The sequence below is a fragment of the Theropithecus gelada genome, chromosome 1 (genome assembly GCF_003255815.1).
Source record: "Theropithecus gelada isolate Dixy chromosome 1, Tgel_1.0, whole genome shotgun sequence".
Lineage (NCBI taxonomy): Eukaryota > Metazoa > Chordata > Mammalia > Primates > Cercopithecidae > Theropithecus > Theropithecus gelada.
Window position 1 is genome coordinate 18,653,478 of NC_037668.1, and position 24,947 is coordinate 18,678,424.

Genomic DNA, 24,947 nt, shown 5'->3' on the forward strand with positions numbered 1-24,947 from the left:
AGCAGAAAAGACAGTCCATTGTCATTAGGCCCTCAGCCCTCTCAATTATCCACTTACGGGTATCTGCTCTGTAGGTCTGCTGGAACCTGGTTTCATTTCACATCAGTTTCCTTCTCACCCCTTTGTCATTACACACTGGGCCCTTCCCCCATCCTCACCCCAGTCGGAGCTGAGTGGGGACAGACCCAGACAAAGCCACTGTACTTGCCCCCTTCCCCAAGACATGCCAATGGACTATCACAGCACGTTCCCCAGACCTGAGGCTCAGCATGTCCAACATGCTGACGGAGCACCAGCTACACACCAGGACTAGGTATGTAGCATCGGTGTGCTAAAGGGGGTTCCTGCTTTCACAGAGCTTATAATCTAGTGGGAAACACAGATGATTGAAACACGTATACACGCACAGAGAGAAAAACACATAAATAAGTAATTACAAGTGAACAGAGTAGAGGGAAATCCTAATTTGGGGACCTCAAGAGCTAGACTCTTAGATGAAGTGGCACATGAGCTGAGCACTGAAGAGAGAAGAGGAAACTCCCCAGCTCCCCTTCCAGACAGGCAGCTGTTTCACTTTTGGGTACCAGAGGGCTCTCAGCCACTCTGAGAGGGAGCCCCAGCTCTCCACCCATGGGGTGACATTCTTACTCCAGCCTACCATGGAAAGTTCCCAAGACATCCCTGCCACACCTCCTGGGAGCTCCACCCCTGCCCACCAGTCCTTCCACCTAATAACCCCTTCCCCTTTTCCAGGGCCAGGCTCTCATTAACGCCCCACCCAATGGAACCTGCTGGGCCAGAAACACACTGGGTGTGCTCAGTCTCGCTCCCAAATGCATACCTTGCCCACAGCCACCCTGCCCCTGGCCTTCTGACCCTCTCCTCCCACTCCCAGCACCCCCGCAGCCCTGGGGCAGGGTGTGGAGATGATTTTCAGGGCACAGCATGGAGATAATTTGTGGGTGTCTACTGTACTGAGTCTCAGACCCGCTTCCCCCACTAATCCTTTCACACTGCCATATTCTAGATGTTGGTGAAAGAGAAGAGAAAGAATAAAGACAGGGACGAACAGGAGCAGACAGACAGAAAACGAGGAGCATGAAGAGACAGGCAGGGAGGCCGCGTGAGAGAAAAGAACAGAGAGGCTGAGAGGGAGGGGAAGGAGGCACAGACAGACACAAGACACAATGGTGGAAAGAAAAACGCCCACAGCATGGAGAGGAAGAGCCCAGGAAGCACGGGGAAGGGTGGTAGGAAGCTCAGGAAGAAAGGTTTTCCTAAGTCAGCCAGTTGGAACAAAGCCACCGCCAGGGGAGCAACTGCAGCCACCTCTCCCGCCCCGCCGCCCACTCTCCACTCCCCCCCCACTCCTCCCCACCCACCCCCAGCCCCAGAGGCTGCATCCACCACAGTGAGGGGTCACAGGAGCCTCCACAGAGGCAGGGTGGAGGGCATTGGTGCTGGAGAAGACAGAATATCTCCTCCAAATCTCACCAGCAGAGGGGAAGCCGCCAGAGGGTAAGGGCCAAGGATGGCCTGGCATTAAGAGGGAGTTCCCTGTGAGAGATCTGCGGAGGCTCAGCTGTGGAGACACTGGAATTTTCCACTCTGCGACAAGCGTCTGAGACCAGCTGAGGGAAACACTGCCTCTGCCCAATCCACCCTGGCTTTCCTCCTACAGACGCTTAGGTGGCCCCAGCAGTGTGCCAGGCCTTGTGCTGGCCCAGGAGAGGGAGTGAGGGAAGCAGGTGCAGCCTTCGGAGAGTCCAGGCCGGCAGGGAGAAGGCACGCGGGCAGCAAAGAGACACTATGAGGCCGGGGCCAAGTCCATGGGCGCCTGCGGTGGGAGACGCCATTTCTAGTTTGGAGAAGCAGGTTCTGGAAGATCAAGCCTTTGAAAAGCAGCTAGAAAAGAAAAAAAAAAAAAATCACCTACCCGGGAGGCTAAGGCAAGAGAACGGCGTGAACCCAAGAGGCAGAGCTTGCAGTGAGCCGAGATTGCACCACTGAACTCCAGCCTGGGCCACAGAGCAAGACTCCGTCTCAAAAAAAAAAAAAAAAAGGGGGGGGGGTTGGAGAGGTCAAGAGAGGGCAAGTTATGCAGACAAAGGCAGGAACATGGGAAAGCCCAGAGTGTGAGACTGCAAGTGACCCGCACGGGCTTGTTCTGTGGGAAAAAGACTGTGGAGGCCCTCACTGGCATACTCATGTATTGTTAGTTGACTCAGTGGGAAAGGAGAGGCCATACCATGATTTTAGCACAGGAGCAATAGGAATCATGCCGTGCCTCAGCCTCGGAATCTGGATGCTCCTTCCTCTACTTAACTCACAGGGCGAACTTGAACAGGTCTTCTACCTCCTTCCGGTTCAGTGTTCGGTGAAACAGGAGGCTTTAACCAGACTGATATTCACTATGCTGGAACCAAAGAAAACTTTGGAATCTTTTTTTCCCAGCTTATAATTGTGAACAACCACTGAGTCAATGAGCTCTGGGCCCTTCCCACCCTGACGATGCCAGGGGCCATGAAGGGGCTGTGCCCCCTCCTTCACCGTTGGCTCCTTCAAACCTGCCCCACCCACTGGCAGGCCTGTCTGGTTCCTCCCTGCTCATCACAAAGTCTGGGCACAACCTGCACCAATTTTCCCCAGGCAGCTGCCGTTGATGCCCACGAAGGCACATCCTTCCTGCCCCTCACACAGGAGTAATAGACAGCAACAATCACACGCCTCACCCGATGCCAGTGGTATGGTTCTCCAATGCTGAGCACGAGTTCTCAGACCCTTACACCTGATCATTCATTTAATCCTCACGACAATCCTCTGAGGTGGGTGTTAGTACTGCCCCTCACTCTAAATGATTAAGGGGAAGCTGGGAAGAATTTCTGTATAAAAAGACACAGGAGAAGCAAACTGCCTGGAATAAGCTGCCTTGAATTTGCCTTGAAAGAGCGTTTGCTGGTCAGGTGCAGTGGCTCAGGCCTGTAACCCCAGCACTTTGGGAGGCCAAGGCAGGTGGATCACAAGGTCAAGAGATCGACACCATCCTGGCCAACATAGTGAAACCCCATCTCTACTAGAAATACAAAAATTAGTCCATCTCAAGTAAAAAAAAGAAAAAAGAAAGAAAGAGCATTTGCTGGTTGAGTGCTCTGATTTTATTTAGTATGTTTAAGATCAATAAAAGTAGATACTCTGGGAAAAACAATAATCCAGACCATGCAGTTTTTGTTTTTTGTTGTTTTTGTTTATTTGTTTGTTTTTTTGAGACTGAGTCTTGCTCTGTCACCCAGGCTGGAGTGCAATGGCACTATCTCAGCTCACTGCAACCTCCACCTCTCCGGTTCAAGCAATTCTCCTGTCTCCGCCTTATGAGTAGGTGGGACTACAAGTGCCTGCCACCACGCCTGGTTAATTTTTGTGTTTTTAGTAGAGATGGAGTTTCACCTTTTTGGTCAGGCTGGTCTTGAACTCCTGATCTCAGGTGATCCACCCACCTCGGCCTCCCAAAGTGCTGGGATTACAGGCATGAGCCACCGTGCCCAGCCAATATTGTTGTTTTGAGGACTTCATGAGTGCTGATAGAGATGGGGAGTCTACAGTCTCTTCCAAAGTTCATAAGGGGTGGGGGTTGGGGAGGGAGGTTAATGAGTCCCTAAGGCCTGGGAATGGTGTTTAAATCAAAAGGAGGAGACCGTCTATTTTGGAGGATTGTAAGGAAGGCCAAGAATTATAAGGATACCTTTCTCATGAAACCATTTCTCAGCATCTCAGTCTACCCCTTTGGCTACTTCCTGCATGAGGGAGTGTTAAACTCACCGCTGCTGGGGAAGGTTCCTCTGGGAAACCTGTGCCTACTCCTACTCCCCACCCCTCCACCAGAAAGGGGCCAGCAGGAGTGTCACTTCTTACGGCAGGAGGAAGACCTTTCACTACACAAGTTCTCCTGGAGCCACCTTCCTCTGATTGTACAAATGGGGCAAGGGTTCTGAGTCTCCCTGGGTTTATGTGACCCTCTAGACAAACCATTCTTCCCCTGCTTACATAACCAGGATGCCATAGGGCAAATGACAAATGGACAGAATCAATCTAATGAGATCGGAGGGACTGTTTTGAAAGCATAGAGCTGGCCGGGCGAGGTGGCTCAAGCCTGTAATCCCAGCACTTTGGGAGGCCGAGGCGGGTGGATCACGAGGTCAGGAGATCGCGACCACCCTGGCTAACATGGTGAAACACCATCTCTACTAAAAATACAAAAAATTAGCCGGGCGTAGTGGCGGGCACCTGTAGTCCCAGCTACTTAAGAGGCTGAGGCAGGAGAATGGCGTGAACCAGGAGGCGGAGTTTGCAGTGAGCCGAGAGTGCGCCACTGCACCCCAACCTGGGCGACACAGCGAGACTCCATATAAAAAGAAAAAAAAAAAAAACCACACAGAACTGTATACAGATTAGGCTGTTAAAGCCTGCCTTGTAAGAGATGTGAAACACTCTAGAAGCAAAGACACAGCATCAGGACTCAAAACATGTACAGGGGGAAGAAAGCCCATGTTTCTGGCTCCCCTTCTTCCTAATCCCCCCAGCTGACTGACAAACCCTCATCTTGGCCAAGGGTATTCCAAAGGAAACCTGAAAATCTAGTTCAGGCCATGTTGGGAAGTGGGGTCGGACATGGCTCATTATACCCTCCTCCCTTAGGGATTCAGGCACAACTGACCAGTATTAACCTTAAAACAGAGATCTTAAGACTGACCAAACAGACTGTTGCAAAAAGATATCAACATGACAGGTAGCAGGCCCTAAAAGAAATTGAAGTATTTTACCCCAAACTATACTTATTTGACATATTTTGAAATGGCCCTGTAATGCTGTCTCTTGTGGGGAAAATTCCCATTCTATAGAGAATTCTCTTCCCCATCCAGGTCTTTTCCCTGATCCAGAAGAGAATTGACGGAAGAGTCTGGCACCTTTTAGGTCTGATGAGAGCTCCGCAGCCTGCTACCTGGAGGTTTCATGTGCATGATAAACCGTGGTCTCCACAACCCCCATCTTAACCCAGACATTCCTTTCTATTGGTTCCAGGTCTTTAGATAATAACTCTTTCAACCAATTGCCAATCAGAAAATCTTTGAATCCACTTATAACTTGGACGCCCTCCCGCCGCCCACCCACCTCCTGCTTGGAGTTGTCCTACCTTTCCAGTGAAAACAATATGCATCTCACATGTATCGATTGATGTCTCATGTCTCCCTAAAATATATAAAACCAAACTGTAGCCTGACCATGTGGGGCACATGTTCTCAGGATCTACTGGGGCTGTGTCACAGGCCATGGTCACTCATATTTGGCTTAGAATAAATCTCTTCAAATATTTTACAGAGTTTGACTCTTTTTGTCAACACCTTCCCTTGTTTCCAGATCAAAACCTGTGAAAACAAGAGCCAGCTCAGGTGCTTTCAGTAAACAGCAATACGTCATCACGCCCCCATCTGAAAAAAAGGAGCTTCCCTCTGGGCAAGAGGAGCCCAGGTAGGGAGGGCTACAGAGCACCAGGGCTCTGGGCTCTTTCTAAGCCCAACACCCAGCGGGGCCCTGCCAGGCAAGGGCAAGTGGCAGGCACTGGGCAGCTTGTGTGGACACAGCCCTGGCCTGACCCTAGGGAAGCACATGCTCCCTGCCTTCAGGGTGCTTTTGGGGGACATGGACGCAGGACCCTAGCAATACAGTCACCATTACAGACAGGCCACCGGAGCCAGCTCTGAGCCTTGGACTGGGAGGGAACAGGAACGGAGAGAATGCTGGTGGGATGGGGACACCATCCAGAACGGCTACCCCAGAGGGGAAGTTCTGAAGCAAATTGGCAAGGTGAACAGGGACCAGGGTCCATTCATTCATTTATTCATCCATTTCTTTAACAAACATCTGCAGAACCTACTAAACTCCAAACACTGCTGAGGAACTGAGGACAGAGATGAATAAAATAGAATTCCTCCCTTGGAGAAACTTACAACCCAGAGGAGAGGACGGACATATCTATAAAAAATTACACCCTTAAGTAAGGGCTGCATCCAAATATGTACCAGTCCATGTGTGAGCAGAGAGGAGGGGTGGGCACACTGACCTGGGTCATGGGTGAGGGGTGAAGGGTGGGAGCTTCCAGGCAGACAACAGGGAAGGCTCACCAGGCAGACAGAAAGAGAGAGAGAGAGAGAAGACAGGGGTTGGGGAGAGAGAGAGAGAAATGCCACAAGGACCAGCCCATTGTCTCACCCGACTGAGGAGGTAGGTGCCCAGGGGAGAGGTAGGTGAGGAGAGAGGAAGTCTAAACTCAGACCAGGAGGGCTGTGAATGCCCAGCTGCGAGGTTTAGGGGCTCCTGGAGGATGTTGGCAGGAAAGGGCATGACCATTCGAACCTGAGAAAGGATGGGCTGGCAGGGGAGGGGGACACAAGGTGCTGAGCCAGGGTGTCTGGTGAGGATTGGAGAGACCCAGCAGGGGAGGGAGGGTAGTCTCAGAGGGAGTGGGGCCTCCTTCAGTGCTTGAAATGAGGCCAGGTGCTGATGATGTTGTACAAAGCCTGCCCAGGGGACAGGATGCTGACCACGTCACTGTGGCCCACCAGCAGGTAGTTTGGAGTCAGGTACCCCTCAACCACGGCACACTGGATCAGGTCCTGGGCCGCCTCCAGAGCTGCGGCATTTGGTGGCTTTTCTGCAAAACACATTTTCCCCATCAGTCATTAGGGGTCAAAGTTTCTTGATTAGGGAAGGGACAAGCACCTAGATTCCAGTTTCTTTCTTCCCCCCGCCCCCGCCCCATTCCACAGTCACCATAGCCAACACATTTACATAAATTGTGGCAATCAGGCACAAAAAGAAAACAAGGTCACAGCTTTCTCTGATTCCTCCATGCCAAAGTTTCTTCCAGAAGGTTAAAAAACTGCTCTGGAAGAGAACTGCAGCACAATACACCACTTCTGAGCAGGTATAAAGCAGATACAGCACCACAGAGACGCCTACTGGTTTTCCATAACAGACATTGGTGCTCCCCAAATTGTTGCCATGACTACCAAGAAAGGGGACCCATTTGCCAACTGAGCGATAAAAGCACTGAAGTTTCCAAAAGACTTTTCCCCCCTTGCTCCATGTTTGCCTTGGATATAGAGCGAGGTGGAGCTGGGCATGGGGATGGGTGGATTTGGGGGTAAATGCTCTGTCTGAAAGGGGATCTTGGTGACATCCTGTATTAAGAGTCCACTTTAAAGCTAAACTGTTCCACTCACACTGCCAGACACTACAGGACTGCCTTTCCCGCCATGCTTCCCAGACATGCCGCCTGGTCTCTCAGCCCCCAGCACCCCTCTACCGCATGCTCACCCCTTACCTACAAAGTAGCCGATGAAGGCAATTCCTAGGGCAATATCATTGAATCCATAAGTGTGAGAGCCTTGGACGTGCCATCCAACCCCTTCATACACGCCACCATCCTGGCCCACCAGGAAGCTTAAGTCAGGAAAAGAAAATGAAGACAGTCACTCTGGGAAACAGAATTTAAATACTTCATTCACTCCTTCAACCATTCGTTCATTCTTTCATCCATTCACCAGATATTGACTGGAGATCTCTTATGTGCCAATGTGGACAAGGACAGAAAACAAAACAAAACAAAAAAACACCACAATCCACTTCAACCTGGCCTTTGTTCCCACCACACCACTAAATCTGACCCCTCCAAGGTGAGCAGTGGCTTCCTGGCACTCAGTACAATGGACACTTATTTTACTTCTGGACTACACTGACCCTGTTGACCACTCTCTTAAAATGTTCCCTTCCCTGGGCTTCCACAGTCGCACCCTTCCACAACCATGACTCACTCCACCCTTCCCCTGCTGCTCTCTCAGGCCCCTCTGCCACCCCGCTTCCCTTCCTCAAACATGGTGGTCCTCTGCACTCTGGTCTAGGCCATTCTCTCACTCAACGTATTCACCCTGGAAAATCATTGCCACAGCTTCAAGAACTACCTGTAAAAACAGTGCAAGCAAACTCGCCTTCTTCTAAAATTTCTCCAGCTAGAAAACTGGACAACACTCTGAATGCCTTCTAGCCTCTCACTCAGTCCACCTGGTCACCAATCATGGCTTGTCAGCTGTGTCTCCTACACAACTTCTAAATTCCTCCACTTCTTTCTAGACCGACTGCCATGGTCCCACTCCAAGTCACTGGATCACTGCAATAGCTTCCTGCCCAGAGTTTTGCCTCCTTCCAATCCATTCTTAAAGTAGCACCCAGAGTGATTTTTCTAAAATACAAATCCTATCATAGGGCATGACCTCCCAAATAGTCTGCAGCTGCCTTTCAAATAAAGTCAGTCTCTCTGAGTCCGCTATGAGGCCCTCTGCAATGTGGCCCCCACAGGCACTCCCACCCTTACTGCTCACCACTCCACTCTTTCAAATCTATTTGCAATGCTCTGTCTGAACCCTGGGCCCTGGCAAATGCTGTTCCTCCTCACCCAGACACTCTTCCTCCTTCCTTGCCTGAATAAACCCCACTCCTTATCCTTGTCCTAATGAAGATACTCCTCCCTCTAGAGGCTATTCTCAGACCCCAGTCACTCCCTGCAAAGCCTTGATTAGAAGCTCATCCTATACATTATCCTGTTCTGCATCCATCACAGTGCTCAACACTTTGACTTGTAGTTACTTGTTAGCCCTCCTTCTCTCATATCTATCAGTGAAAGTTGTCAGAATCAAAATGGAGTCAGTTGTGTCAAACTCTAACAAAAATAAATAAAGCCAGGAGGTTGAGAACGGTGGACCCTCATGCACACAAGCCTACAATAAGAACTAGTGCAAAGACTCTGAAGGACTCTTATGCACACAAGCCTGTAACAAGAGCTTTTGCCAAAAAACGTTCGAAACTGCAGCTTGTTACCAGCCACAAGAACATCTGGTGATGAAGAACACTTGCCCAACACACTGTCTCCACTAACGAACTGGTGTCACCTCCTGCCTCCTGTGATAAGCGCCAATGTTCTCCAGTGTTCCCTTTATTTCAAAACAAATGATGTATACTTTTCCCTTTTGCCTTTAAAAGCTTCCTCTAGCCTGAACCTCTTTGGATATGCCTATGGTTCCTGTAGCATGCATATCCCAGATTTGCAAATTCCCTGTGCACTACCAAATAAACTACTTATCTTTATTCTCTTGCTTTTGTTTTTGGTTTTTATTTTTTTGAGACAGGGTCTCACTCTGTTGCTCAGGCCGAAGGGCAGTGGCAAAACCATGACTCACTGCAGCCTCAAACTACTAGGCTCAAGCAATCCTCCTGTTTCAGCCTTCCAAGTAGCTGGGACTGACTACAGCTATACATGCCACCACACCCAGCTAATTATTTTATTTTTTTGAAGAAATGGGGGTCTCCTTACATTGCTCAGGCTGGTCTCAAACTCCTGACCTCAAGCAATCCTTCCGTCTCGGCCTCCTAAAGTGCTGAGATTCTAGGCATGAGCCACCGTGCCTGGCCAAATTCATCATCTTTGGAGAATCTCTTTCTGTGTGTTGTTAGATTGACATATCTTGTCTAGCACCAGGCATACAGTAGCTATCCAATAACTATTGATTAAAAAGCTAGAAAATAATGTGTGAGTGGATGCTTTGTCCTGATTACAGTCCACATCAGGGTTACAGATGACATATCATGGGGGTGGAGCAGAAGGATATTGCAACAGGTTTTGAAAAGTCAAGGAATGGGGATCGAGTCTCTAAAGACTAAGTGAAAGAGGAGAACAAACATTCCCTCAACTTCTGGCATTTTCCATGTGGAATTTCCAGATTTATAGTCAATTTCCTGTTACCTGTACTAAATAATCATAGAAAGCCTTTGGAAAATCCCGCAAAGTGAAGCAAGAGTTCCCTCCTGGCCGGGCGCAGTGGCTCAAGCCTGTAATCCCAGCACTTTGGGAGGCCCAGACGGGTGGATCACGAGGTCAGGAGATCGAGACCATCCTGGCTAACACGGTGAAACCCCGTCTCTACTAAAAAGTACAAAAAACTAGCCAGGCGAGGCGGAGGACTCCTGTAGTCCCAGCTACTCGGGAGGCTGAGGCAGGAGAATGGCGTAAACGTGGGAGGCGGAGCTTGCAGTGAGCTGAGATCCGGCCACTGCACTGCGGCCCGGGCAACAGAGCGAGACTGTGTCTCAAAAAAAAAAAAAAAGAGTTCCCTCCTGCTTGCAAAGGCTGCTTTTAAAACAGGAGTTAAAAGGAGAGACAGTAGGCCCAGAACAACACATTTGCAAAAGCACGTCTACCTGAGACTTTGTAGTATTTGTTGTGATTAAGTCACAGATGAATAATTGAAATACATTCTACTCTAAAAATTCCAAGACATTTTCCAAATAGCTTCTTCTACCCCATTAGTTTAATGTGTTTCTTTATTACAGACCTGGCATTAAAAGTACCAAAAGAGAATGTTTTGATCTCACCCCCTGTATTCAAACAGATAAAGTATTGTCCCTATTGTAGAGATGAGATAAAAGAGGCCCAGAAAGGTCACAAATTCCTGCACCTATAAGATGAGGTAAGTAACACTGGAAGAATAACAGGATTCTAATATCAGAGAGAGCAAGTTTGGAGCTGGGCAGACTGAGGTAGTAGTGAGCAAGGCCTTTGTCTCTGACAGGTTAGAAAGGATTGCATTAAAAAGGTATAACCCTTCATGGCCTTCCCTGAGGATATCACAGTCTTGCTTTATCACTAGGCTTCTAATTCCTTCTTTTCAGAATCTTCCCAACTACTTGTGGAGATACGTCCAAGCGAGATAACTGACCATTAGCTATGCTCTGAGTGATCCTCAGCCCAGTCTTGTAAAAATAAAATACGATTCCTCATGGAAAGCACCCAGTCCTAAGGAGAGCCTCAGGAAACATCAATTCCCCCCCGCAGCCTTCCTTCCTACAATTCTGAAGAAAAAGAGGCATTGTCTTGGCATTGATCCCACTTACTGATATCCAATGTCACAAAAGTTCCGTGTGTCCATGTGAAAGGACTGTATGTTTCGGACGACAGTCTGGCAGTCTGTGGATACAGTGCAGCTTGTGCCAGCGGTGTGGATGATGATGACGTATTTGGCTGGGAGGTTCATTTTAGGGCAGTGGGTCTCTCTGGCTTCCCAAACAGATCGTTTGATGATGTTGGGGCAAACTGTGGTAAGATGAAAAGTCAAGGGAATAAGAATTTGGTTTTGCCTCCCTGTGAGCAATCGCTCAACTCCAGGTTGAATTATTGCTCAGCCTCTCCTAGGCCTCCAGCACCCACGGGTGCATCCTAATGTAAGATCGGCTGTGGGATCCTGGGGAAGTCCAGATGGAGGGTTTCTGAGTCAGATGGCTGGAGCCAAGGGGCTGAGGCAAAAATCTACAGGCCTGATACCCATAGAAATCAGTGTAGAAGCAGAAGGGAGAGGACTGTGGGTTACACAGAGGCATGGTCATTGTCTTCAAAAGACCGTGCATTGCAAATACATATGCAAGTATGTGTGCTTCTGTATCAGGGCCACTACATGGAAAGTCAGTGGACTCTCTGAACTGATCACACATATTTGGAAAAAACTTAAAATCTAGAAAGAACTGTACAAATATTAAGGAATTATCATTATTGAAGACAGTGCCCGTCCAAAAGCAAGAAATATTTTATTTAGCGATTCACAATTTTAAAAAGCTAATCCTAAAAATATCATTGTTCCCAAGAAAAGGTCCACACTAGCAGAAGTGCTTATTAATTTGACTGGTTTTAGGTTGCTGCTTATTCGCTTCAAAATAATGCTTTACTTTCATTACTCAGCTTTTTGTTATATGCACTCTGATGTCAGCATCATCTGTGAGCATGAGCTTTTCTCCGAGCTGTGGCCATGCTGTGGCCAGGGCAGGTTTTTGCGTTTAGAAAGGTATGTAAGTTTATGTAAGTCTTCATGTCCCCACATAATAGACACAAATGTGTATACATGTTAATCCCACTGCATTCCCGCTCTATTTTTTCTCCATAGCCTTTATGCCATCTAACATCATATGTATTTATTTGTTATTTTGTTCATTTTCTGTCTTTTCTCACTGAAGTGCAAGCTTCCTGAAGGTGAAGAGTTTCATCTGTTTTGTTCACAGCTGTATGCTCAGTACTTAGAACAGTGCCTGCTATGCAGTAAATATTTCTTGATTGAGTGGAAATCTGTGTATATATGTCTTTGTTTTAAGAATAAGTCCATGGCTGTATCATTCTGATGGGATAGAGAGGAGGCCAGGAAGATGCCCTGTCAGAATTTTCCAGATCTCAAAGTAGGCATGACTTATTCTTGGTCCCAGAATCCCAATGGGGTCTAACAGGAAAAAGCACTCCCAAACATGGCTGGGTGGTGACAAGGAGGAGGGAGACATGTCATGGAGGGTCTTACCTTTCCTGGGCATCACCGGGTGTTGAGGGTCCAGGCAAGTCTCTTCTTTCAGAAGAAGTGGCTGAATATACCTGGGCGAAAGGTGACCCTTCTGGATGGCATAGGAGATCAGACCCTCTGCAGCTGACAAGGCAGCAGGGCTGGGACTGCTGCCTTAAAGAGGAGGACAGGGAGTACAGAAATGTAAGAAACTTCACCTGGACCAGATACCTGAAGGAAGGATGATATGACCACTTGAGCTTGAATAACTGGATTGGAAGAGAGGAAACCGATTCAGTTGCCAGAACAGAGGGCCTAAGAGGCAAGAAACTACCTAGATCTCTCAGCAGCCAAGGCTGGCAACTTTTTCCAAGAGTCAAGCTAAGACTTTATCCACTCCATCTCTAGGCAGAAGACCTGGAAGGCAGTGAAGGATACATGCAGAGGGAGGCCCACCTGACCAAGTCAGGTGTGTACTAGCACAGGAGAAAAGGCAACCAGAATTTACTCATAGCTCCCCTGATGAGGTATGCAGTAGGCTCTTTATATCTGTTAACTCATAAGTCTCACAGAAAACCTCTGAGAGAAATGCTGTTACCTAGCCCCAGCGGTCAAATGAGGATGCTGGCAGGTGCTGGTTCTGTACGTATTATTTCTCAACTCCATCCCTGTTCTGTGCTTTTCTCTGATTTTCTAGGGGCTAGAAGCCTGCAAATTATAGCTCCAGGCCCGGCGTGGTGGCTCACGCCTGTAATCCCAGCACTTTGGGAGGCCGAGGCAGGCGGATCACGAGGTTAGGAGATCGAGACCATCCTGGCTAACATGGTAAAACCTCGTCTCTACTAAAAATGCAAAAAATTAGCCAGGCGTGGCGGCGGGTGCCTGTAGTCTCAGCTACTTGGGAGACTGAGGCAGGAGAATGGCATGAACCCGGGGGGCGGAGCTTTCAGTGAGCCAAGATCGCACCACTGCACTCCAGCCTGGGCGACTGAGCAAGACTCTGTCTCAAAAAAAAAAAAAAAAAAAAAAAAAATTATAGCTCCAGATTTCCTTGACTGCTGCCTTCTGGTCAGTTTCTACCAATGGAAGAAACTAGAAGAAGAGATGAGCCATGCTTCTCTGCCTGTGCAGTCACAGCATCTATGTCAGACAACCTCAGACTTTACAAGTGATGGCAATAACTGTGAGCTCAAGCAATGCCCATGCTGGCTTCGGCAATATCACAGGAGTACAGACCAGTAAAGAGAGGCAGAGGACAAAAAGTAGGCATGTCACAGAATTCAAAGGAGAAAAGAACTTCACGAGAAGGGCAATCATCAGATAAGGTAAGCATGATGTAGGGTGAAAAGATGAGCGCTGAGCCTTGGGAGTGGAGGAAGAGAGTGTACACAACTCTCCAGCACAGGGTCCACAGGGAGTGACTCTTACCTATCTTATTGCCAAAGAAGGCGATGCCCAGGGAGATGTTGTTGTAGCCCTGGGTGTGCAAGCCTTGGATGTTCCAGCCAACACCTTCATACACCCTGCCATCATCCCCAACCAGGAAGCTGACAAGAAGGAAATAATGGGTTTATTGGCAAATCCCCATAAATGAAAACCTCTCACTGATCCTCAAAAGGAAAAGGGATTCTGGAGGCTCATAAATAAGTACTATGTTCCAATAACATAACAATGGGAGGTGCAGAATAACCAGTTTTAGACCTCCAAGAGACATGGGAATATATTTTAATTTTTGTTGTGATTTAGCTTACATGTATTTTCCAGAACCTCACTTTAAAAATACTCATTTTGTTCAAAGTGGAATTTGACTGTGTGACACACAAGGACCTAAGGACATTAGTCCAACACTTTTCAAGAGCTTAAGAATTAATACATCATGTTTTTAAATTAAGGGACCAAGCACTTGAACATTCTCTTAAACAATTATGCCAGATTCAATAGTTCCTTTTGTATTGATGTTTTTCTTCAGATTCCCTTTAGGAATTTCCTTAAGCTTTTCTTTACCATAGAAATTTGTTTAGAATGTTCCTTTTTAACATTTATTTTTTAACTCAAATACATTTTTTATTCTACTTCTTTTATTCCTGCCTCTTTATAATTTCTCTCCTCCACTTTCCAATCAGTCTTCAGAACTGATGTTTTCACAACTTTGCCTTGTTCATATTTTAATAGAACGTGAGTTTCCACAGCAAACTGAACACAGAAAGAACACCTCCCTGAGGTCAAGGAAAGACTCTGAACTGAGTCAGACCGACTATCCGCCCTACACCGATGTTGACCTGAGGAATGGGTGTGGAGTCTGGTGTGTCCACCCCTTCCCTGGCTTTGCTGTCAGTACTTTCACAGGTTCCTTGGTCACTCTTACAGCAGCCTGTGGTTAGTCTGGTGTGAACAGTCCCTGACAGCTACTGTCAGCTGCATTGCAAAAACTGGAGATTGTCAGCCGGGCGCGGTGGCTCACGCCTGTAATCCCAGCACTTTGGGAGGCCGAGACGGGCGGATCACGAGGTCAGGAGATTGAGACCACCCTGGCTAACATGGTGAAACCCCGTCTCTACTAAAAATACAAAAATTAGCCGGGCGAGGTGGCGGGCGCCTGTAGTCCCAGCCACTCAGGAGGCTGAGGCAGGAGAATGGCATGAACCTGGGAGGCGGAGCTTGCAGTGAGTGGAGATTGCACCACTGCACTCCAGCCTGGGCAACAGAGCGAGCCTCCGTCTCAAAAAAAAAAAAACTGGAGATTGTCAAATGGTCACTGCAGAAACCTGACTTAGAGACACAGTGGCTGAAATAACTTAGGAATACAGTGACCAAACCAGACAACACAGCAGCGACAATAGCAGGATGGTGGAGGTGCTGGTGGCAGGGGCAACAGGTGAGTCGTGGTTGACACAGCACACACGGTGGGCAGACAGGGAAGACCCAGCCATCCCAGGGGTGCTGGGGGCCACAACCAGGGCCTGCGGCTGCTCTTATTTATTTGTGTTAATAAATAAATAAATAAATAGACTTAGGTTTTCCTTTCCAAAATGGATAATTCAGAAATTATTTATGTTTGTCTTTAGAGTTCCATGAGGGACAGCCCCATTCCCATTCTGTCTTTCCCTCTCCTTCTACATGTGTCTCCTCATTCCTGAGGCTAAGGGAGAAAAGGTTCTGGGCTTCCACTGATGATCCCCAGAGCAGATACTCAATGCACAATGCACAGCTCCTTCATGCCCTCCCTTGTTTCCTCGTGGGGCTCTCTTCCCCGCCATTCCCAACATCCACTCTCCCCTGTGGGGTCACCAGACTCGCTGTCAGAGTGGCCCTTCAGGGTAACGAGTGAGGCACTGCTTCCCAGGTGCGAGTCCCTGTGAGGTGAGGAGGAGCGGGGGCTGCACTGGCAGGCACCCTGACACAGCTCTGGGTACATGCTTCCTCGCTCTGAGCAGAGATTTTAATTCCCCTGAACCATGGCTTTGTCACCCATGAAATAAGGGTAGGAACCCATTTCTCAGAGTAGCTGGGAGGGCCAAATTGGGTGATATTTGTGAAGACCTCTGTAAACTGTAATGTTTCATGAGTTCCAAGGGCTCAGTTAAAACTGCGGTTGTTACATAACCTTCCTTGCTTTTTCACAGGAGCGCCAGAATCGAAAGCCACTTAAATAAGTGGCTTAGAGTCATCCCCCTTACAATCCCCGGAAGATTCGGATTTTGTTTGATTTCCCTTTTACCATTTTTATTCATTACAAAAGCAACATAAATGAAGCCCAGAAAATAAGAGACACAGAGAAGGGGAAGTGGGAAGCACCCCAAGAGGGGTGACTTTGGATGCGGGCCTCGGGGACTTGACTAGCCTCTTACTTGTATGCCACGTCGCACCAGCCTATGGTGTAGATGGAATGGGACTGCAACCCCCGCAGCATCTGGTTGCAAATGCTCTGCTCCTGGCACTGCATCCCTGGGAGCTGGTCTGTGATGATGTAGGCCACAGGCAGGGTCAGCAGGGCCCTGCAGGCCAGTGGTCTTGCCCCCCACTCCTTGCGGGAGACGACAGTGGGAGTATCTGTAGGGAAGACCACAGAATGTCACATGACAGGCCCTACCCATCTTCCCCCAACAGGTCGTCCATGTGCCCTGACCTCTCACACTCAGGCCCAGCCTGCCCTGCGCATGGGAGACACCCTGGGGGAGCTCTTCACCCCCACAGCCCCCTCCTCTCCACTGTGGCTGAACCACTGCCCAGACACACACAGCACTCAGCCTGGGAAGTCATGCCACCTTGTTCCCAGACAATCTCTCCTTGTCTTTCCCTGAAGGGCAAATCTCATCCCCTACTGCCCCCTGGCCTACATGCTCCCCTCCTTCAGAAAGCACCCCAGCCAACCCCGCCGCCCACCCTGGGGCTCTGAGCTGCCTCCTTAGCCAGGAAGCCTGAGGATGTATTGTCCTCACTGGCGTTGGTCCCAGTCTCAACTGTGTCTCTTGTCTTCCCCTCCCCTAAGAACTGTGAGTCTCTGAAGGAAGCTCCATCAGTCTCCTCAACAAGCGGCTCCAGAGCTCACAGGAGGCTCCATGAACACGGTGTCTGCGCCTCTTTCTTCTGGGCGAACACTCCCTAGTGGCAGGGCTGTGAGATCCCACCCGCGGCTGCAGGCTACCTGAGGGCTCCCTTTCTCCATCCTCATCATAGGAGCCCCAGGAGCATGCTGAGGGACAGTTGAGACACTGTCATGCTGGAGCTGAGAGTGGAGGACATGTCTTTTCTCTCTGGGTTTTTTCTCCCTCTGTCTTTTTTTTTTTTTTTTTTTTTTTTTGAGATGGAGTCTCACTCCATAGTACAGGCTGCAGTGCAGTGGCGCAATCTTGGCTCACTGCAGCCTCCACCTCCCAGATTCAAGCGATTCTCTTGCTTCAGCCTCCTTAGTAACTGGAATTACAGGTGCATGCCATCATGGCTGGCTACTTTTTTGTATTTTTAGTAGAGACGGGGTTTCACAGTGTTAGCCAGAATGGTCTCGATCTCCTGACCTCGTGCTCCACCCTCCTCGGTCTCCCAAAGTGCTGGGATTATAGGCATGAGCCGCCACGCCCAGCCTCCTTCTCTCTTTTTTCATCTGGGTTTCTCTTCTTTTTCTCTCCTTAGGCTGAGGAACTCCCCTTTGCCTAAGGACTCAGGATGATCCAAGGGAGTGGTTGGAGATGAACATCTTGGGATTCCTCCCCACCCCATTCACTCTTAGTCTAGATATTATCAAGTCCTGAGAAACATTTCTGACCACTTAAGAAGCCCCAGCCAATCTTCAAACTGCCTCACCATTGAGACCCTTGTGAATGAACTGTGAGATCCTGACAAACAGGTCCATAAGCCTCTGGGACAAGCCTCTGACTTGGGTGTCATTCCAGGAGAACTGTAGAAAATCCCCTGCAAGATAGCATTGGTGCATTGGTGTACTCCTTGGAGTGCACGTGGCCAGCAAGCTCAGAGGCTGAGCCAGACATCCCACTCCGCAGTGCATAGCCTCTCCTCCTCTCCAGGTCACCTAAGGCCCTCTAGGGAGCACACAGAGGAGAACCACAGAAGTCTCTGGCCTCGGACTGACTCTGCCTTCCATATCTTCCCAGAGAGGCCTTTTTCCTCCCACCTCCCCCAGCCTCCCTCCATTCCAGGAACACGGCAGTCTCGCCTGCTGCCTTATCTGGGCAGTGCTACCTTTCCTGGTTCACCTGGAGACCTACTAATCAAACCATGGGTACCCAGCAGAGTGTCACATACCAAGATGGTTGTGACATGTTGAGCTAACACACATGTCTTAATCACCTATTGGTGCCAGACAAGGTTCTTGAAACAGAAATATACAGATCATGGTGACTGCCTTCAAAAACTAGACGTTTCAGAGATGCTTTATTGTGGATTAGCCACTGCCAGCCTGTCCTTATCCCCCACTGCTCCCATTCAGTATGAGGGATCCTGGGAGCAGTGGCCAGTGGCAGCAGTGACATTGTCACCAGCCCCACCTCCCACAGACCAGCCCTGTGATTACAAAGCATGTCTAAGGACGCTATCAGAATTGTGGCTTAAAACAACTTCATGAGTTAAGCAAAGCAACTATGATCTCTATACAAAAGGGAAACCAAGTCTTAGGGAAGTTAGGTAACTTGTCTAACATAACAGAGGTTTTAAGCGTAGATTTAGATTCCAATCAGAATCTCTAACCCCGAAGCCCGTGTTCATAACAACTGTACTCTGCAGCCTCCCCAAAGTTGTCAGATGAACTTGGGTTAGTCACTGCCACAGTGTGACCTGTTTCTCTTCCTACAAGACAAAGTCATCGAGGGTCTCCACCATGGTTCTGGGATTCTGTCTTTCTGTGAAATCAAGAGCAAATACATGACCAGGACACCAAGGCCAAGGTGTGCTAGAGAGACTGCTGAGGACGGGAGCCCACCTCAGCAGGCAGAGGGCCTGAGCTGGGCTGTGAAGGGGATACAGAGGACTGGGGAGGGGGGAAGGCGGAGCCTGGAGAGGACACTTTGCAAATGAAACCCAGAGGACTCTCAGAGTGGAAGAGCAGCCTGCAGGCCAGCACTGACACTTGGCAGGCAGGACAGGGGCAGGGCAGGAACCAGGAGACAGGGATGAAAACCACACACAACTCCCCATCTTGCCTGGGCAAGTTAATTTCCCCATCAGGGCCTCAGCTTCTCCATTCATACAATGAAAGGCTGAACTGTGTGTTCCCTGACCTGTGAGTTTCTCCGGCACTAAATCCAGGTAATCCCATTAAATTTGCTGTCTGAGTAGCAGAGGACAGAAAGAAAGCTATATTACATTATTCCTTCAGAAAGGGGACTGCGTATGTAAGACAAACTGAAAAACATGTCATATTTAAGAATCACCAAGCTCACTTTCGTTTTAATTCAACAGCATTTGTTTATTGAACATTGCTATGTGTCTACTGTTATGTATAAAATGATAAGAAATCTTCTTAATCTAGAGAAAGGGCATTGCTACTCTTGGGGAATTTGCTTTTATTTACAAATGTAGACCCAAGTGCTGGGTTTAACTATGATTGGTATAATAATGATGGTGATAAAAATTAAATCATAGCTACAAATTACCCAGCACTTACTACTTGTGCTTAATGGCGCACACTTGTGAACTAATTTAATCCTCAAAAACAACCCTAAGAAATGAGCAATATTATCCTTTTATCATGGGAACAAATATGATTCAAAGAAATTGAATAACTTGTTGAAGACCATAACAAAGGGCAGGCAAGGATTTGAACAAAAATTGTAAACTCTAGAACAGGGCTCCAAATTGCAAATCTACACTATCCACTAGCAAAGGGAAAGCACTTGGATGGGTTTCTGTTATTAAACTTGAGAACGGTTTTCTCTTGCTCATCAAAAGCACTTCTGATACAAGTAAAGAAAACTTACCCCAAGCCTGGAGACCCAGAATGGAGAAGGCAAGAAGCCACGGCAGCATCCGCATGTGGTCCCAGGACTCTGACCAGGAGAGTGTGAACGGCGGCCCTGGAAGAAAGGCTAACAGCTAACACAACCGTGCTAACTCTGCAAGTGGAGCACCCACCTACTATGTGGCAACCGCTGTCTGCCTCCCCTACCATCCTGTGGCTTCCTGAAGGCCAGCACCTGGCTCAGGCTTCTCAGGACCCCTTGAATACATCAGGTGCCCAATAAATGTGAGGACACTAATGCCTATGTCTAGCCACCCCACTCCCCATCCACCTCCTGTTGCCCTGGGCAACTCCTGGTTCCTCATAGAAGCCCAGTGCCTGATCTTAGGCCTTTCAGGGTAGAAAATAACCATTTCTAAAATCCTCGAGGGAGCTGTTATGAAAAAATCCTGTGTATGTATTTTCATATCTAGTGGTGCAATTTCGTATTTAATCCCATTTTTATAGGTAAGAACATTGAGGCTCAGATGGAGTGAACTACAAGCAGAAGCAGGCTTGGCTTTGTCCCCTGCGCCATTTGAGAGTCTCAGGTACGTAAAGTCATTCAATTCAGTCCTCTTCTCTGCAAAGATCCCTGACAGATGCTTGACTAACCTCTTCTTTAGTGAGAATCATAATAACAGCTACCACTTACTGACTGCATTCTGTGTTCCTAGGTTTTTGCTGAGGACTCCATGGATATTCACTAAGTAGTCTCACAATGACCTATGAGACCCGCACTTATCATCAGAACACTGGGCCTCAGAGAGTTTGAGTCACTTGTTCTAAGTTTCCCAGCTAATAGGGTCAGAGCCAGATTCATACCCAGGTCTGGCTGACTCCAGAGCCTCTGCCTGAAACTTCACAACCTGCTTGAGATTCTGATGATGGACGTTCTCAATGTGGGCCCGAGGTTGAACTATAGGATCACTATAGTCTTTTCCAGCTCCAGGAATCTTTCCTGCTCTTTCAGGTTGAAGTGAATTGCTTACTCATCCTCAGTCAGACTGAAACTTTAGCTCTATGAGCTACCACCCAAAACATCAACTTTCCCCCCAATTTTCCTACTGAGAAACTATAAAGTGGAGTTTGAAACCAAATGGGATAGATCATTGCCATCCAGGGTTTTTAAACTGCAATCAGTAGTCCCCAGATGGAAAAATTTTAAAACCACATCTTAAGAGTAGACCATGTAGAAGCTTCCTGGGTCAGGACAAGCAACCACTTAGCAGATAACATCCAGGATTCCATTCATTCAGGAAAACTGCAGTGAAGACAAAATGAGCCAATTACAAATGAGGCAGGCACCTAATAAATATGAGGGAAAATGTTCAGCCTCCCTTGTTAGTTAAATGAGAGGTAAGGATTCACTTTCCCAAGATTGAAGCCCTGTTAGGAGCTGGTCTCCTGCAAAGTTTCTGGAAGCCACTATCAATTCTGGTTTGGACCCTGGTCATTTAATCATGGTGCTTCCACAACCATGTAATGTCAGTATGGCAAATCCTGCCCCAAGCTTGTCATATCATACATCCAAAATATCAAGGCTTCAGCCCAGTCCCTGACCTTGCCAGAGACAGAACTGATAGTGTCTCCAATCCACACCATGAACTGCAAACACTAAGATGGCAGGATAAGCTAGAGCCAAGGATTTACAACCTTGGTTCACATTGTTGTGCATCCTATATACTTAAAGAAGCATTAGAGCAGGAGACAAGTGAGACATAATAGATAAGAATTTAGGGCTCTACAGAAAGGGAATAAGTTGGGTAGAGGTAACCCCAGAACCCACAGCCTTGCCAAGAAAGATCCAGGAATGATGAAACCAAACTCATTTAGAAGAATTTAGAATGAAGAGACTTTTCTTATTTGGAGAAAGAGTTCCACAAGGGAGATCAGGGTTTCCCTATCATGTGCACATTTTAACCCTATAGACTTCAGTCCCATTGCTGGAAGAGGGCTTGTAAAGACACAGACTCACACTCAAACTCACAGATACCTGTAGGTTCTGTGCTGTCCCAGCCCAGCAGGTCAGAGTGCAGTCGGCTCGCCCCTGATTGGCCAGCAGCTCCTTCCCTTCGAGACTTGGCCTCCAGGCCCTGCCCTTCTTCTCCAGCTGGTGCCTCCTCCCGCCTTCACTCTCCCTGGCCCTAGAGGGCACTCCCTCCCTGGGAATGGAGCACTTGGGCTCTGGCTTCCCAGAGAGAAGAGGAGAACCCAAGATCCCTAACAAAAGATGGAAGAGGAGAGAAAGGCCGAGGGCTAAGGCTCCAAGCCAGCTCCGTTTACAGCATCCAGAGAAACTTAAGTGGGAACAGACTCAGCCTGAAAGCACCTGGGGATCCGCCCTGTGAATAAGCCCAGGTAGCTCCTCCCTGGGAAAGGGCGTGATTGCCCAACACTCCCTGAGTTCCTTCCTCATCCCCAGCCCCTGTGCCTTGTAGACCTGGGGTCTCGGGGGTTCTGTCCCTGACATCTGGGAACTTCTTACCAATGAAGATCTATCTGTTCCAGTTTCCACTGGAGTCACCAGCAGGGGCAGGAGAAAGGGACAGAAATGGAAAGGCACATTCCCAGGAGGCAGCTAGCAATATGTCATCACTAGAACTTATTCTGACCCCATAGCTATCATGCCCATTCATCCACCACCGCATCTCAACTTCAAACTCTTCGCCTGAAACAAACCAAGGCTCTCCTCTCCTCACCCATTCCTGACAGTGGCCCTCAATGCTCAACTCCAGTCTCCAAGAATCACTGTCTCTTCTCTGAAGCAGTTGATGCATAAGACTTTCCAGTCTGGCTCAGTCAGGGGTACCTGAGCTGCAGCCCCCTGGATGGGGAATGCTCAGGCCAGAGGTCTTGGAAAGTACCATTCTCTCTTGAGAAGATACTTGGGTATCCACTCTGTTCTATACACTGATCAGCCCAAACCACACTTCAGGGACAAAAGCTGGGGAGACCTCTGCTAGACCCCACACCTCATATGGCTGCCAGCATCTGAGGGAGACATGCTGAGTGAGCTCCATTTTCCATAGGGTGGGGAATCTTGGGTAAGGACCTCAGAGACAGACATCTAGCAAGGGGACTGGGAATTATAGTTGATGACAATGACAGACACTACCTTATAAGTCTGAAATTTTTATTTATGACTTTGGATCTTTTGCAGTCATGATTAAGTCCTTAAAATGATAACGGTTTATCTTTAGAACAGCACGTTAGGGAGAACTGAGGAGACTGTCTCACTCTGAAGACCAGACATGGAAGAGAAGAAACCCAAGTGATAAAGCGCGCAGTGGCAGCCCACAAAGGGAAAGGAAAATGGGTAGGATCCTGCAGTCCCCAACTAGAGATCGAAGGACACCAAGGGATTAGCTGGCAGAAAGTCTGAAGCAAGACCACTGTTAGCCATATGGTATTTTCATTAACATTAGAGAAAGTGTTCCTTCCACAGGTAAAAGTTGTAGCCAATATGTTAAGGCTAATGAAAACAGGATAAACAGCTACTTTGTATGTTATGTAAATTGAATTATTAAACAAAATAACACTTTGAATTCTTTTTTTGTTTTCTTCACATTTTGAATTCTTAATCACAGTAATTAGGAACTCAAAGTTACTCAGATATACTATGTTTTTTAAATTATACTTTAAGTTCTGGGGTCCATGTGCACAACGTGCAGGTTTGTTACATAGGTATACATGTGCTATGTTGGTGTGCTGCACCCATCAACTCGTCATTTACATTAGGTATTTCTCCTAATGCTATCCCTCCTCCAGCCCCCCACCCTCTGACAGGCCCCTATGTGTGATGTTCTCCTCCCTGTGTCCATGTGTTCTCATTGTTCAACTCCCACTTATGAGTGAGAACATGCGGTGTTTGGTTTTCTGCCCTTGTGATAGTTTGCTGAGAATGATGGTTTCCAGCTTCATCCATGTCCCTACAAAGGACATGAACTCATCCCTTTTTATGGCTGCATAGTATTCCATGGTGTATATGTGCCACATTTTCTTTATCCAGTCTATCACTGATGGACATTTGGGTTGGTTCCAAGTCTTTGCTATTGTGACTAGTGCTGCGATAAACATATATGTGCATGTGTCTTTACAGTAGCATGATTTATAATCCTTTGGGTATATACCCAGTAATGGGATTGCTGGATCAAACGGTATTTCTAGTTCTAGATCCTTGAGGAATTGCCACACTGTCTTCCACAATGGTTGAACTAATTTACACTCCCACCAACAGTGTAAAAGCGTTTCTATTTCTCCATATCCTCTCCAGCATCTGTTGTTTCCTGACATTTTAATGATCACCATTCTAACTGGCATGAGATGCTATACAATTATAGTTTTGACTTGCATTTCTCTAATGACCAGTGATGATGAGCATTTTTTATATGTCAGTTGGCTGCATAAATGTCGTCTTTTGAGAAGTGTCTGTTCATATCCTTTGCCCACTTTTTGATGGGGTTGTTTGATTTTTTCTTGTAAATTTGTTTAAGTTCTTTGTAGGTTCTGGATATTAGCCCTTTGTCAGATGCATAGATTGTAGAAATTTTCTCCCATTCTGTAGCTTGTCTGTTCACTCTGCTGATAGTTTCTTTTGCTGTGTAGAAGCTCTTTAGTTTAATTAGATCCCATTTGTCTATTTTGGCTTTTGTTGCCATTGCTTTTGGTGTTTTAGTCATGAAGTGTTTGCCCATGCCTATGTCCTGAATAGTATCGCCTAGGTTTTCTTCTAGGGTTTTTAAGGTTTTAGGTCTTATATTTAAGTCTTTAATCCATCTTGATTTAATTTTTGTATGAGGTGTAAGGAAGGGATCCAGTTTCAGCTTTCTACATATGGCTAGCCAGTTTTCCCAGCATCACTTATTGAATAGGGAATCATTTCCCCATTTCTTGTTTTTGTCAGATTCGTCAAAGATCAGATGGTTTGTAGATGTTTGGTGTTATTTCTGAGATCTCTGTTCTGTTCCATTGGTCTATATATCTGTTTTGGTACCAGTACCATGCTGTGTTTTGGTGACTGTAGCCTTGAAGTCAGGTAGCATGATGCCTCCAGCTTTGTTCTTTGTGCTTAGGAT

At 47.7% G+C, this 24,947-nt stretch overlaps 1 protein-coding gene across 1 annotated transcript; it reads right to left on the minus strand.

Annotated features, from left to right (window-relative positions):
• Positions 1-6,433: 6,433 nt before the first annotated feature.
• PGLYRP3 (peptidoglycan recognition protein 3) lies at positions 6,434-19,951 on the minus strand. The gene is made up of 7 exons (XM_025357616.1): positions 19,850-19,951; positions 16,268-16,469; positions 13,848-13,966; positions 12,441-12,593; positions 10,999-11,197; positions 7,379-7,497; positions 6,434-6,706 (listed from the first exon to the last, which is right to left on the minus strand). Exons 1-7 carry the CDS (start codon positions 19,902-19,904, stop codon positions 6,528-6,530), a joined length of 1,026 nt encoding a protein of 341 aa, XP_025213401.1. The 5' UTR covers positions 19,905-19,951; the 3' UTR covers positions 6,434-6,527.
• Positions 19,952-24,947: the final 4,996 nt, after the last annotated feature.